This window comes from Pteronotus mesoamericanus, unplaced genomic scaffold, assembly GCF_021234165.1.
Source record: "Pteronotus mesoamericanus isolate MK-2021 breed Mesoamerican mustached bat unplaced genomic scaffold, CSHL_Meso_final contig_24, whole genome shotgun sequence".
Taxonomy (NCBI): Eukaryota; Metazoa; Chordata; class Mammalia; order Chiroptera; family Mormoopidae; genus Pteronotus; species Pteronotus mesoamericanus.
This window is the reverse complement of record NW_026555100.1, coordinates 28,748,203-28,764,194: the sequence shown is the minus strand read 5'-3', so window position 1 is coordinate 28,764,194 and position 15,992 is coordinate 28,748,203. Positions and strand designations below refer to the sequence as shown.

The 15,992-nt window shown below is 34.3% G+C and overlaps 1 protein-coding gene across 4 annotated transcripts in view; it reads right to left on the bottom strand.

Moving 5' to 3' along the window:
* EXOC6 (exocyst complex component 6) overlaps window positions 1-15,992 on the bottom strand; it is a 169,725-nt gene that overhangs the window by 17,392 nt on the left and 136,341 nt on the right. For all 4 annotated transcript variants that reach the window (XM_054572861.1, XM_054572863.1, XM_054572864.1 and 1 more), the window contains exon 20: window positions 14,233-14,306. In XM_054572861.1, coding sequence (XP_054428836.1) covers window positions 14,233-14,306 — 74 coding nt within the window. The remainder of the gene's footprint in view (window positions 1-14,232; window positions 14,307-15,992) is intronic.

Sequence of the window (15,992 nt, the reverse complement as noted above, 5' to 3'; positions counted from 1 at the left end):
GAGATTGCATCTAATGATTAATTTAATGGATGTATAATATTATCAAAGACCATAATATCACTATCCTTTATTGCTGATTATCCTAAAATTTTAACCTATCCCTCTCAGTAAAAAAGTTAGCAAGAATATTGATAATTAAAAATATTTAAATTTAATGGATTGCCTCTCTTTATATTATGCACTGGCTTACAATTCCCAGTCTATGGAGACAAAGACTTAATCCTTGTGTAACATGTTGAATATCTACCTCAAATATGAATCACAGTATGAAAATGATTATAAATAAGGAATATTCCATATTTGCCCAAATGCACACTTATATGAATCATTTCTCTCATAAATCTGTTAATTTTGTTTACTGTCATATTGCTAACATAAGCACTTCTCTTAAAAATAACTCTGGTTGGTATATATCTTTTGAGCATTATTTTGGCAATACTCAGTAAATTTCACTTCAAAAGGCATATAGAAGTACTTACACAATTGCTTGGTATATACATCTAAGGATATTAATTACAGCATTATTTAAGTGCAGAAAAACTGGAAACTCTATATAAAAGAGGACATGTTTTTGTTCTCGTTTTAGAAGATTCTATTTATCTATTTTTAGAGAGAGGGGAGGGAGGCAGTAAGAGAGGGAGAGAAACATCGGTATCAGAAACACCTTGCATGCCCCCAACTGGGGACCTGGCCCCCAACGCAGGCCTGTGCCCTGACTGGGAATGGAACCAGTGACCTTTCAGTTGATAGGCTGATGCTCAATCCACTGAGCCACATCAGTCAGGGTGAGGACTTATTTAATAATTATGGCATATTTATACTACACAATATTATGAATAAATGAAAAAGAATAAAGCATATCCACATATACAATATGAAATTCATACAGCATTGCATGAAAAATGTAAATGATAGCATTAACGATTCATTTCCTCCCCAAAAGTAAAGACTGCTACATGTGTTCACACAAGTGGGTATGTGTCTGTGTTTAAATGTACCTTATAAAAGGTTTGCAGGGAAACACACCAATGACTCTGAAAAACTGAAGAGGAGGAGAGCTTTGTCTCTATATACTCCTACATGTTTGATTATTTTTATTTTAAATAGTGAGCATGTGATTCAATTTCCTGATTTGATAATTATATTTATATAAAAAATTACCACGGGGGGAGCTGGGTTTACATAGGACCTCTCAACTGTATTTGCAACATCTTTTGAGTCTCTAGTTTTTATTACTTAATAATAAAAAATTTAAAGAAATAATGAGGATTCATTATTTTTGTAATTATTATGATGTTCATTTGTTTTTCTGATTTTCAAAATATCATTTTAGAGGGTAATTTTCCAAACTACAAAACAGCACTAACCTTTTTTAAACCTTCATTTAGTCCCTCTCTAACACTTTTCCTGTCTTTATGAAAATAAAAATTTCTGACGAATAGCATGTTCCTTCTCTCGGAGAGCTTCTTTTAACATTTATTGGTGACAAATTCTCTCATTTTTGCTGTCTGAGTACCATGGATTAAATTGTGTCCCCCCCAATTCAGGTTTTGGAGCCCCACCTGCCAATGCATGTATATTTGGAGACAGGCTTCTCTAACCCTTACTCCTAAAATAATAATAAAAATCTCAGCTCAACATTTATAACAATAACAGAAGATATGAGCATAAATCACATACAGAGTTAAGCACAAAAACTGTAAAGTAGCAGAATTATGACACGGGAACAAAAAAAGGACAAAAAGGCAAAAGTCACTTAGGTTCAGACTAATCCTTTATAATCTAAGCTCTCCCAAAGGGCCGCATACTTTTCTAATATCTGGACCTTAAGGTAAACTTTGTGAGATGTCTGGTCTTGTTATATTCAGGAATAAACCCAAATACATCTTCCTTTAATTCTTTGGCACTTCAAATGAATTTAAGATTGTCTAAGGGAAAAATGCTTGCTGGAGGAGCTGTGTGAACAAGCTTGTTGTCCTGCTTCTATATCTAGTCAAGCATTCAGATACTACAACTTTGGCAAATCCCATTAATACTTTAAGAAGTCAAAGACTTTAAAACTTCTAAAGAAAGTTCCTGTGAAATAGTCACAGGGGCAAGTTTAAGCAAGCAGAGTGTGTATACAATATAGTAACAAATATAATGCAAACAAAAGAAGATTTGTTTAATTATAGTGGAAATAATTGTTATTTAAAAGTGCCTTCTTCCTCATCATAAAAGAATAAACTGGACTAGTGGCAAAAGAATTGTATGTTATGATGCCTTAAGATTAGAAACAGAAGACAGAAATTTCAAAGTAAAGTCTTGGCAGACGCCCAGTCTCCATGGCAAGAATTATGGCCAAACAATTCTTTCATAACTTCCAAGGCTTGTTCATGTCCCTTTAGGTAAAATACAAAGTTGTTCATTTTGAGTCAAACACAAATGTATATTTATCAGGTTCTCCTATATTTCTATGGTGAAGTACATCTGAACTTCTTTCCTAAACTCTAAAACTGTCTGGGGATATGGCAGAAGAAGGATTATCAGACTATGTAGGAAGGGTGGAAGATGTAGGTGAGGGGGGTAACAAGAACAAGAAGACGGGTGCCCAGAGTACTTCCCTTAGGAAGCAGTACTTTCAGAAGGAACCATGCTTCCCACAGGTCCCCGTGACACAGACCTGGAAACAGGCCCGGCCATCACCCTGACGAAGCACGGCAAGTACAGGCCGATGGTCGCTGCTGCCGACTTAATCAACTCATGGTCGCTGCAATGCAAGCTTCACGCAATCCACTGATTTTAGCAGTGAGGATTAAGCATGTCATGAAAAAGATCTTTCAGAAGTAAACTGTACAGCGCTTTTCCTCACGGATTTCATTAAACCATTAATATATAGTTGAAATAGTTCACAAAACAGTTTCCCAAGGTCACACAGCAGTTAAGAAAAGTGAGACTACTCGACCCTGTTTCCTGAGTCCCTCCACAATGGTGTCTTCATCAACATACCATTCGGATACTTCGGTGACTTTTTTCTCTACACTCCTAATTTCTATCCTTTAGCCAAGATATGTTTCTAAATTTAATAGTCTTTATCTTTAACTTTATCCTTCACTGATTCCAACTAACCTATGTCTCAAAATGTCTACCTCTTATTTTATTGCCTATTGTTCAATTCTGTTTCCCCAATGGCTACAGGGAAGGGCAGTCAGTAAACATTTGTGAAATAAATGAGTAAATTAAAAAATAAATAAAAATCCACTTACACATAATTCTTTTTACTGCATGCAGTTTTAGGATTTTCCTAACAAATGTTTGATTTATTTACATGTTGCTTGTTCCAAAGGGATTTTAGTGTAACTTACAAAAATATATGCAAGATAAATACAAGTTAACAACTGAAAAAAGTTAGGGCCAAGAGAAAGTGAAGATGGGAAAAAAGATGAAGTCAGTATATAAAATTCATGTGATGCTATCCTTCACGCCTGAGTTTTGCAGCTCCAAAATAAAGAAGACAATTAATTGGTTAGATAATTCAAGAATTCTTGAGATAAAAACAAATTAGTAATTGCTCAGGATAAATTCAACTATTTCTAATACCAAAACCAGAAATCTATGAGTCCACATAAAGAAGCCACTGTGAAATGTGGTGAACCACATCATCAGTAATGAATAGCAATCAATCATCTGTAGCTTAGACCACCAAAATAATCATCTAACTGTTCTTCCTGATTATAATTTTGTCCCTTTCCAATCTATTCTTCTTAGAGCAGCCAGAACAATCATTTAAAAATGAAAACCAGAGGACGATACAAACCTGTTTAAAAGCACGGAACGCTAAACTCCTTAACAAGGTCCTGCATGACTTGCCTCTAATAATCTTCCCCAATGTCATTTGCACCTCTGTTTCCCTTGCTCACTGCATTATAACCACATTCTTACCCTTTCTCTTCCTTGAAGGCACCTTAGGACTTTGACTTGCTCTTCCCTCTGCCAGGGATGCTATTTCCCCATATCTTCCAATTTCATGCAGATATGTACTCAAATGTTGCCTCCTAAAAGAGATTTTCCTTGACAACCCAACCTGACACAGTCGACCTCACCCTCAGTCACTATCACATTAACCTGCTTTATTTTTCTCATCAGATCTAAAGCTCTTTGAAACTCTATTTAAAGCTAACTGAAATTATCACTATTTGTTGTGGATCTTCCTCCAACAAAATGAGATATGAGAGCAGGATCTTGCCTCTCTTTGCTCACCACGGTATCCTTAGCACTTAAAGTAGTTCTTGGAGCAGGTGCCCAAACAATGCTTGAGTAAATGAAGAAATATGTGAAAATGGGGCCGCTCTTGCTGATCTGGCTTAATCTGGAGAGCCTTAGGCTTCACTACAACAGTGGCGGTTAGATAACTGTTGTTACGTCATAGAGGATGCCTCTGAGAATCTGTTGAAAACACTGTACGCTCTTTTCAGAAAAACAGACACACAAGCAAAATTTTGCATAAATCTCTTGAAACCAACCCACAGTCCTCAGGTTATCCCTGATGTAAGGGCATGTGAGAACATTTGTGCAATGCAATCTATGTTATAACTAATTCCTGCCCACAGAGTTAAAGGCTGAGGGGGGAAGAAAATCAATAAAAAGCTGTGAATCACTCCTAACAGATTTCTCTACAAGGTGAAAGAATATAAAAGCAGTCAAATGAGTAGCAGCCATGGCTAATAGGCGCTTAGTCTCTTCATGTAGCATATTGTATTGAGAAGCCCAGACTTGGAATTTTTCATGAAAGAAAATGGCTTATATGTTGATGACATACATGGTACGAAAACAGACCCGAGTGGCGGTAGATTTCTGGGTTGCCTCTTTAAAAAATGGCGGACAATACTCTTGTTTTAACTGAATGAGACAGTACTGGACTAAGATATGAATAGGGCAAGTCAACTCCCAGAAATTGATAAAGAAAAAAACCCAAACATTGAAAAGGCTTGGCTTAGTATTTAGAACAGTCCACTAATGCTACTGGAGGTAGAGAATCTTCCCTGGATACCATTAATAACAAGATGCATATTCTGGGCCACAAAATGACTTTAAAAATGTATTCTTTTAAGTTACGTCAGATCAAAGAAGTGATGGCAGAGAAAAGAATATATTTAGGTGTAAAACTCCTCCTTTGCTTGCTAGGGTGGACTTGGTGTCAGGTAAAAGAGGCCAACTGAACAAAGTAGCCTTTGTCTCCTTATCCCTTTTCTTTTTGTATCTGTAGGTGCTTACCACTGAGTTAATGTGTAAAGTAAACCATCTGGGCAAAAAATTTTCGTAAGTTCCAAAGGACTTAGAACTTTTTTCATCACATTTTTAGTACTGCTAAATAGTAACAGCCACTATTTTCTTTGTTTGGTTTTGTTTTAAGGTTCTTATTCTGGTATTAGGTTTTTTTGTCTTAAGGTGCAATTATCTTGAAAAAAGTCACTTCAACTGTATTTCCTTTTTAATACTAGGAGACACTTTTTACAACACACAGAGAATATAGAATTTACCTTGATCATTTTATCAAAATCTTTCTTCCAAGCTTTTCCCATCTCATTTATAGTGTATTAGTAAGGGGGGAAAAGTAGCTAATATATTCTTTATTTCTCTCAAAGAATGCATACTGTGGCTCAATAACAATAGCCTTGATGATTCACTAAGGAATCTGACAACTGTTAGGATTTGAACTCCACATAAGCTGGTATTTTAATTTCCCCACTTAAATCTTTTCATTCTTCACAAGCAATCCTGTGTTACTGTTTCATGTTTCTTAAAAACAAGTTATTCTGTATGACTGACTGACTGGTTCGCTGCATCTAAGCAGCATTAATCTTCTAGTAATTATTATCTTTCACAAAATCATCTGAATGTATTTTTATAAAAAGGAAGTTCAACAAATTATTTTTGAAAACTTAACTACTATTTTTCATCATTTTGTATTACCTGCATTTTCATATTTAAATTTCACCTATCTACTGAAAGGCTTATCTATTTGCTGTCATAGCCTTGTTTTAACCAGAATGGTTCTAGGAATCCATACATTAATGTAATGCACTAGTGGTCCAGCTACTTCAGTGTTTTCTTTTTCTTTTTCCTTCAGTGTTTTCAAACTGTGTGCTACACAACACTGCTTTGCAGGACAGTAAGAGATTTTCACTTGAGAAAAGTAGTCCATACTCAAACAGGTTTGGGGGGAAAGAGATACACATTTACTCTAGGACTTCTCAGAGTCGTTAATGTGCTAATGAAACAGTGAATTTGCAAGAGAGGGACACAATATTCAGAATTTCCCAAACTTAAATGACTACAGTTTACTTTCCTCAGGACTCACGTTCCAAACAACAGTAGTTTAGGAAACGCTGCTTTAAGTTCTGCTTTGTATTGTCATTGTTGATCACTTAAAGTGTATATTACCTTTGTCTAAATTCCTATAATCTCCATCCAAATATTTATCAATAAAATAAGAAGCAGTTGGTTTTGGAGCAATGACAACATTTCTTAGAAATAAGTTAGAACACTATTTTACTATCCATAATGATGAACAAGATAAATCAAGAAATGTTTACATTTGTTACACTTTTTACTTGAAAAGGCAGAGAAACGTATGATGTATTTTTAGAAATACTGTCATCAAAAGTAATTAAAATAGAAAAGAGAATTTACTGTCTTTAAAGACATTTAAAGAATGTTTATATGGAACATAAACTTCAGTGGGATATCTCAATGCCTAATAATGTGCTTATACACCTAACAAATTTAGTATAGCTAAAAAAATCTGCATTCACGTATTCAGCATGTATTGATTGTTTACTCTGTGCCAGGAATAGTGTGAAACAATGGATGTATGGCAGTGAACAAAAAATGGCATGAGTCTTGTCCTCATGGGCTTGTAGGATAGCTTTTGCTTTTATATTGCCTATATTGTTATGAATACTTACTCTAGACATACTTTTTTTTATTTTAAAAAAAGATTTTATTTATTTCTTTTTAGAGAGGGGAAGGGAAGGAGAAAGAGAAGGAGAGATACATCGATGTGTGGTTGCCTCTCATGCGCCCCCTACTGGGGAACTGGCATGTGCCCTGACTGGGAATGGAACCAGGGAGACCCTTTGTTTCTCAGGCCGGCACTCAATCCACTGAGCCACACCAGCCAGGGCTAGACATTTTTTATTTTTAAACATACCTTTGATGTGGTAAGAGTATAGTTAGGCTGGTATTAAAAAACCTTAACCTCGCAGCTAATTTATTAATAAGAGATGGCATGAACCATGGAATATAAGCATACAGTTAACTGGAAGAAAATGGAAATCACTTAAGCTTTACATTAGAAGCACACATCACTTACGTCTCACAGTTTTGTGTTTTACAATTATTTTACATTACAATGCTGTGAGATTCAATTATTTTCAATAAATAATGCTGGGTCAACTGGACAACCATATGAAACAATGAATCTTGAACCTTACACCCCACACTATGTACAAAAATCAATTTCAGATGAATTATAAACCTAGGTGTGAATGGTAAAACAATGAAACCTTTAGAAGAAAACATAGAAAAATATTTTTATAATTTTAGGGGCAGGCAAAGACTTCTTAAACAGGATATTAAAAAGAACCAAAAAGGGAAAATATGATAAACTGGATTTCATTAAAATTACTAACTTCTGTTCATTAAAAGTCACCACTAAGAGTGGACAGACAAGCCACAGAGAGGAACATATTTGCAATGCATATATTTGACAAAGGGCTCATTCAGAATATACAAAGAACTTATAGATCAGTAAGAAGTAGACAATCCAATAGAAAAAAATGGCAAAAAACCTGAACAGGTTATTCACAAAAGAGAATATTCAAATGGATAATAAATATTTAAAACAGACTTTATTAGTCATCAAGGAAAAGCAGAGTAAAACCACAATGTCAAACTCTCATATACCCACTGGAATGGCTAAAAAGGAAGACACAGATAGTATCAAGTGGCAATAGGACGTAGAGCAACAAGAATCCTTCTAAACTGCTGACTGAAGTATAAACTAGACCTCTTGCTTTGGAAAACTGCTTCACAGTACCTATCAAAACTGATCATATACATTCCATCCCCTAACTCAGCAATTCTACTTGTAGGTAAATATCTCAACAGAAATGTTGAGTATATGCTTACCAAAAGACACGAGTAAAAATCAACTCATATGTCTGTCAACAGAATGTATAAATTATGGCTTATTTGTGTAACAGCAAACTACACAGCAAAGGGAATGCATAAACCGCAACTGCATGTCACAACATGGGTAAATTTCACATACAAAATATTGAGCAGAAAAAGGCAGAACTAAAAAGTTGATACGGCATGATTTCATGTATACAAAGTTCAAAATCAGGCTGAATTTATCTGCAGTATAAAAAGTCATGATAATAGTTGTGCTTGAAGAGGGAGAAGGGTAAGTAATGACTGGGAAGAAGTGAACTGAGGTGGGGCTCCTCTTTTAAGATACTTACTAGTCAAGTTTTCTTTCTTGATCTAGGTGTTAAAGAGGTGTATCCAATTTGTGAAAAATCAGCAATGGTACACCTATGATTTGCTTGAATGTATGTTATACTTCAATAAAACATTTATTTGAAAAAGTTAATGAGATACAAATTTATTTTGCAAAATTTAAATTCTCTCTCAAATTAGTGTGCCTAAATTTGTGGCCCTGGTCATGTAGCTCAGTTAGTTAGAGCATCGTCTGGATGTGTCAAGGTTGTTGGTTCAGTTCCTGGTTTGGGCATATATAAGAATCAGCCAATGAATGCATAAATAAGTGGAACAACAAACTGATATCTCTCTCCCCATAAAATCAATCAATAAAATATTATTTTTAAAAATAAATCATATACTTAAAAACAGGACCTAATCCTGGATGCGGTAAAGGAGAATTTAAGATAATTTTTATGACATAACATTTTAATAGGAAAAAAAATTGTATAGTTGGCTCACACCTAGTCTAATAAGAACCACATATATGGATTTCTCTACAAAAGTATCTAAGGTGGAGTTGACCAGATATTCCTAGATTTTTTTTAAAGGCTCTTCATATGACAAAGTATCTGATCCCTCACTAGTCTTGTAATTCTCTTATGTGGTTTCCAATTTGTGTGTGTCTATATCAAGTAATACCTGAGACGCAAATAACAGTGGGTCTAACCCAAATATCACACTTTCAATTAATGCAATCTAAGAACTCCGAGCACAGTGTGGTACATTTGGAGGTTAACTAAAACTACTAGACCGTTTTCATATTGTAAGTCAGATTTCCTATAGCCTGTTGTTATTTTTTAAAATTTAACTTTAAAGAGTTAAATATAACACTTAATATTGTCCTTGCTAAATTTCGCTTTGTTGGCTTTGGCTTATGATTCAAGCATACTGAGAGCACTTTGATTCTGTCTTCTGTCATCTTAGGTAACTCTCCTAGTTTTATGTAATCTATGCATATAATTCATATTTCTTCTATGTATTTATCCAAGTCATTATTTTAAAAATTCGTTGATCCCAAACTGTCAAGTACAGACATCTAGATGGTGCTTTCCGAGTCTTGACTTAGAGCAGCATTTCACAAAGTATGTTTCATATAACACAACTCAGAATGAGTGAGGGAAGTATTCTGTGATGACTTTGGGAAATGCTGGGTTACTGCAAAATTTCTTAGCCCTTACAATTCTAATGTGCATAGTAAGTCTCTAGGATGGAATTAGAGTATAGTGTACCTTACCTGGAACCTTTAGGAGAAAAATTATTTTTCTCATCTTGAGAAATCAGTATTCCTGGAAAAACACTTTGGGAAACACTGCTCTAGGGTGATAACAGTACATCAACCAACATTCTTTGGGTAAGAGATTATTTTATTAGCTTCAAACCCACCTAACTGCATTTTTATCTAACCTACTTAAACTTCTCCATACTGTCTAAATGATTATCAAGATATCGTCAAATGCAGCAATAATATATTTTACCAGTCTACCTTATCACAAAGTGAAATAGGACCGGGTAAAGAGGATTTAGTATTAAGATTAGTAAGGCACAGATGCTCAATTTACTGTGAGAATTATGCTCAATAAGAAGCTATGAGAGTGAGAGATAAATGGTATTTTTAAAGTTTCTCATTAAATTGGCTACATTTAAAAAGTTTTGGTGATTAAAAACTAATCTGTAGTTATCTGGATAACTCAGTAATACAGGACACCTCATTTTCCAGGGATATTTAGTGAAATATTTCTACATACTAAGAATGAGTTATAAAAAATTATCACTAAATACTATATATTATATAGAGTCTTATAAAAATAATTTTTAAGTGTTAAGGGTTTCATACATTGTCAAGGGAATTTTACATACTTATCTGAAAATCCATTTGAAAGACTGTGTTTAACAAATACAGTTTCACAAATAAACAGACACACATGAGTATATCAAAGTCATTCATCATTTAGTGACTTAATTTCAGAACTGGGGATAGGAGGATGCTAGGCTTTACTTGTAAAAAGTTTACACACACACACTGTGTTCAAACAGCACACTGAAAATTAACTGAGGCAACATACTCGCATAACACAGTACCAGTACTGCTAATCCTCCACATTGTCTTTGGGGGCAGTAGGCCTTCAGATATTGTTGAGATAACTGGCTTCCATTAGCAAGCATGTGATTGGCAGGATGATAAAGTCTTTTCACTCACAGGTCAGCTATTTCCTTTTCTTTAGAAGAGGGCAATTCTGATGATCCATCTTTTAGCTACAGTCTCTCATTGAGTCCCAATTCTCTTGCCTTCAGCTTTGATATGGCTCTAACTTTCCTCTTGTATCAGCTCATACTTGTCATCAACTCCTCTATTCAGAACAGCAAATATCAGGAGTTTGACCTCAGGGCAAAGTCCGGGTGGGCAGGTAAAATTTGACCACTGGACCTACTTCCTAATCTTTCATACCCAGCAATTCATGAAGCAGTATCAAATTCAAACTAAAAAACAGAAGCATGACCCCTTATAAGTACTATGAAAAGGGCTCTTTTGCCTTTCTAAGTATACTTGAAAAGAACTGTCAGCCACTCTATTAAGACAGAAATGGATCACAGACTAGAAAAAAAGAAGGAGAAGTGTAGAAACTCAGCTGAAATGTAAATAAAAGTGTTAACACCCTCTTTATGTTTGGTGATAAACTACTTTATATAAAAGTGTTAAAATAATATGCTATGAAATATCATTATGAAGTCAGGAATATAACACCATCGAAACTTTAAGGCATCCTTATTTAAATAATCACTGACATCTGATACAAAAAGCTTGTATCACCTCATATGAGACTTTGGTTTTCAGGACTAATTTTACTTTTGGTCAATCCCCATACTGGGCCTTTCACCACTTAACTGTTTATAAAATAATTTGAAAAACAAATATAGGTGAAACTTAACTATCCTTTATCAAGTTATTAAATCCAGACCTCTGATATCATGAAATTCAAGTTATGTCACAGTGGTCCGGCAGCTAAAGACAAGAATTAATTGCAACTTCTTGTTTTAGAATACAAAAGATTAAGAATAGAGTATAATTACATTTTAACATATTCATTGTCAGGGAATATGATTTTAAGCCCCTTTTAAAACTAGAAAAATTAACACAAAAAAGTAGGTTATCAAAATTTTCTAGCCACTAGTCTCTTCCATTGCATATTAACTCCATACTTTTTAATTGTGTTTTATATTAAACAGTTATATGTCTATACATCTTTTAACAGTTCTACATGTGTTATGGTAGATTTCAGAATTCTAAATGTTTCATAATAGATTTTTTTTATTCACTTAAAAGTCTCTTAAAGAAATTACATTGATGAGGAAAAGTCAACCAGGACTTAATGCCTCTAAGTGCACATACTTGAAAAGTAAATTCAACCAAAAAGACTTGAGATGTTTATTAATATTTATAAGCATAGCTTAATAACAATTCCCTAGTGAGCTATATGCTTGTAAAGAGGCCTTAACTGTCAAATGATGATTGTCTTTGAAGGAAGAAAGTACCTGAGATCAGAGTTTTAATCTGCATTAAACCAACCACTTATCTGGACAAATCAAGGAAACAGAAACAGATTCTTCATCAACAGTTTCATAAATTATGTGGTCTTATTCATAATCCTACAGTGAGATTACAAACTAGTTAACACCATACATATTCATACAAAACTGAGAAAATATCTCAGTTTTTTGACATATAAATGCCAAATTTTCTGTGTACAGATTATTTGCATGTAATGGGAGCTATCTTCCAATCACATACTCTTTGGATTGGAGAACCTTTCATATCATTGCAGTAGGGAAACTTACTCCAGGAAGTGGCCATAACCAAACCTGGAAATGAATATACAACCAAACCTATTTCCAACTTGCAAAAGGATCAGTTTTCTACATTAGATCATCTTGTTCAGGGCAATAAGTCTGTAACAGAGAGAATCCCTTCTAAAGGAAATGGATCTACTTTCAATAGAAATAACATATTCTGGTAAACTGGAGTGGAAATTCAGAGTCCACCTTCTTCATTTTCTATTATCTTCCTCTATTTAGTAAGGCTAATCATCTGTAGATCTGGGTCATCTATAAGTGTTCCTGGTTTGGCATAATATGTACATGAACATTGCTTGCTAACAGAAATAAAAACAAATAAATTTTATATGTTCAGTGCTTTAGAAACACAACTGAGAAACAGGAATGGCTGTTTCAGTTTCCTTCGAAACCAGTCTTGAAGCTACATACCATTTATTTCTACATGACCCACTGTCTTATAAGTATTCCTAACCAGATCGTGGGTGTTCTACTTGTCTAAAGTAATTTTTTAAAAGATTTTATTTACTTATTTTTAGAGAGGGGAAGAGAGGGAGAAAGAGAGGGAGAGAAACATTATTGTGTGGCTGCCTCTCATGTGGGGACCTGGCCCACAACCCAGGCATGTGCCCTAGCCGGGAATCAAACCGGTGACCATTTGGTTCACAGGCTGGCACTCAATCCACTAAGCCACACCCACCAGGGCTGTCTAAATGATTTTAATGCTCCATAAGGATGAAACTATGCTTAATATTACCTTTCTGCCTATTTCAACCACACCTCCCCTCTCCAAACAATCTGTATATAGCAGTTCAAAATACTTAACTGAACACTGGTTTGGAATTAGAGCAAAAAGAGCTGCACTGTCAAACATTTCCTGAAATCAGAGCTCCTTGACTGCTCAAATTGGCCCTCCTCAAAACATCCCTGTGGTAAAGTCTATTCATACCAGTGGTGGAGCCTCATCTCCAGCCATCTCCATTCCCCAAAGGGGATGGGACCATAAACAGACTGATAGCACAGTGTCTTTGTTTTAATTCCATCTCCACTTGGGTCTTCTTGCCAAGGGCAGCAGTCACTCCTGTGTCAATTCTAGCACTCTTGAGCCCTCTCACTTGGATCTACCCCTCCTCCACACTCTTGGGCCTCCCAGCTTTATTAAGCTCCTTAATCCTAGGATTAAGAAAGAAAAAGAAAAAGGAGGAGGGGGAAGAAAGAAGAAAGGAGTAAGAAAAAAAATAGGGGGGAGATGGGAACAGGATAACAGGAAGAAAATAAAGAAAATGACGATAGGCTAGAGGTGTTAAACAGCCGTATAATGAATGGATTTAAAAGTTACCATATTTGTTACTACACTATGAATTATGTACTAGAAAAGAATTATATAAATGTATAATTACATTTTTAGTTTTATCCTTTCTGGAGGCATACGGAAAATTTATGAAAATAGCATTCTTTACCACTGACAAAATTTTAAGCAAGGGGCTCCTATGTAGTTTGTAATAATTTACATTTAACTTGGGTTCTGACACTAATGTTCTCTAACCACCAGTTTTCATACATGACCATGAAATCATTAAGAAATAACTTAAAATTCAAGTGTCATTAAACCAAAGTGGAAAGTCATTATTTAGTCATGTGCCTAGCAGGTAATAATTACATTAAATATTCACCAATGAGAATGTTCCATGAAGTTGAGACACTGAATGAATACTGGTTCAGAAAGAACGGCCAAATATGTAGTTATCAAAGAAGCACTTTTCTAAAGACAGGTTGTTTCAAGGCAAACAAGCATTCCCATAGCATTAAAAAAAAAAAAAAAAAAAGGGCAAGAGGTAGAAGGCAATAAACGAGAAGTACATCATTACATCTTACTTGTCTGAGGTCAATGAATGCTAGCTGCAAGGTCTCTCCCTGGAATCCTGGCACAGGTTCAGAGCTGGCAAACACTATTTTAAAAAAAGAAGAAGAAAAAGAAGAAAAACAAGATTGCAAAATATACAAGGGTCTAACCGCTAAATTAATTTCTACTCATTACAAATGTATTATAATATTTACACGTAACCATTTCAAATGAAGACTATTTATAACCTTCAATTTCCACTACTGAGAACGTTCTCCACACCCCTTACCACAAATATTTTAATAATTTTAAACTTCTAATCTGCCATTTAATCACTATAATCCTTAATTACAATAAATTTAGAATGGTTATCCTACATGAAGTTCAAGGTAGTAATATACTTCAATCAAGAGAAGTTTTCTGACTCTTTTTAGCCTTAGGTGAACGATTATAGAAGCATTTTGAAACTACCCCAATTCCATGACTGTCAGCATATTTCAAAACATCTGCTTTGTTACAGAATACGCTCTATAAAAATCCTACCTCTAACTAACAGCAAAAACAGGCAGACACCTAAGAAGGTTTCCATGCAGACAACAGGTAAAATGTTCTAAGTGGCAAAATGGGGATGATGCAGGAAATGTTTGTTCAGATCATTTAATAATTTTTTTTCCATAAAGGAACCAAACGTTTTTAAAATTAAAAGATATATTAACAAAAGATTGAAAACATATTTTTAAAGATTTTTTCAACATTTTTTTGTACTTGAACAATTGTAATACATAGCTTGTCTGTTAACGTGAAGACAAGCCCAATGTTAGTAATTCTGAAGACAAAAGACTTGGCTCATAAAAAAGACCCTATCGTTTTACACTCAAGCTTCTCTGATAAGAATAGGGATGCCTGCAACCATTCTCCCTCCCCTTAATACCTGGGTTTTCTTAGAGAACATTGCAGGTTTTCCATTTGTGACTTTTTCTGAGTCAGTATTTTAGAAACTATTTACATTTCCAGCCTATATCATTCTTGGAATAACAAAAATAATTCTTAAGTTTAGTGTATTCTGTGTGAAATATAGTTTACAAAGGCTCAAAATCAACAATTAAAAATAAAAAGTATATAAAGCCTAGTACAGCTTATCTGGCATTTTTAAGGCATGAAGAATTCAAAATGTTTTTGTTGCTGTTATTTTTAAGATAATGATAATTTTTGTTCTAAGCATCAAAACTCTTTTTAAATCTTAAGCATTTTTTATCTAATTTTAAAGTGTAATATAATACTTCCCCCTTTCTTGGATTATATTAAATGTATTTTAAACTTTTCTTAATTATCTGGATCACCATTAAAACCATTTTACATGCACAAATATCAAGTCACTCTATTATATACTTGAAACTAATATAATGTATGTCAAGGATATTTCATTTTTAAAAAAAGAAAACCTAAAGAAAGTTAAAGAAGAAAAAAAATCCACTTTTTATTCTATAGAATACATTTCCAATGCTGCTATGGTATTTAGAACTGTTTTCCAATCTTATTATATTAAACAGCTCAGAATGCTGTGTTGTCTGAATTGTGTCTGGCTTAAATTTTTTTCTGCCTTTTCTCTTGCAGTTTTAACATAAATTCTGACTTCTTGTTCTCTCACTCACCTTTATTAATATGTTATCTTTAATATTAAGTTACTAAGTGTCTAAAGAGCGAGCAAATACAGGCTGAGCAAGAGCTGTTCCTATGACTAAGGTGAATGGGTTTGATATATGCCTTCGAGTATATAATATGTACCCTTTGA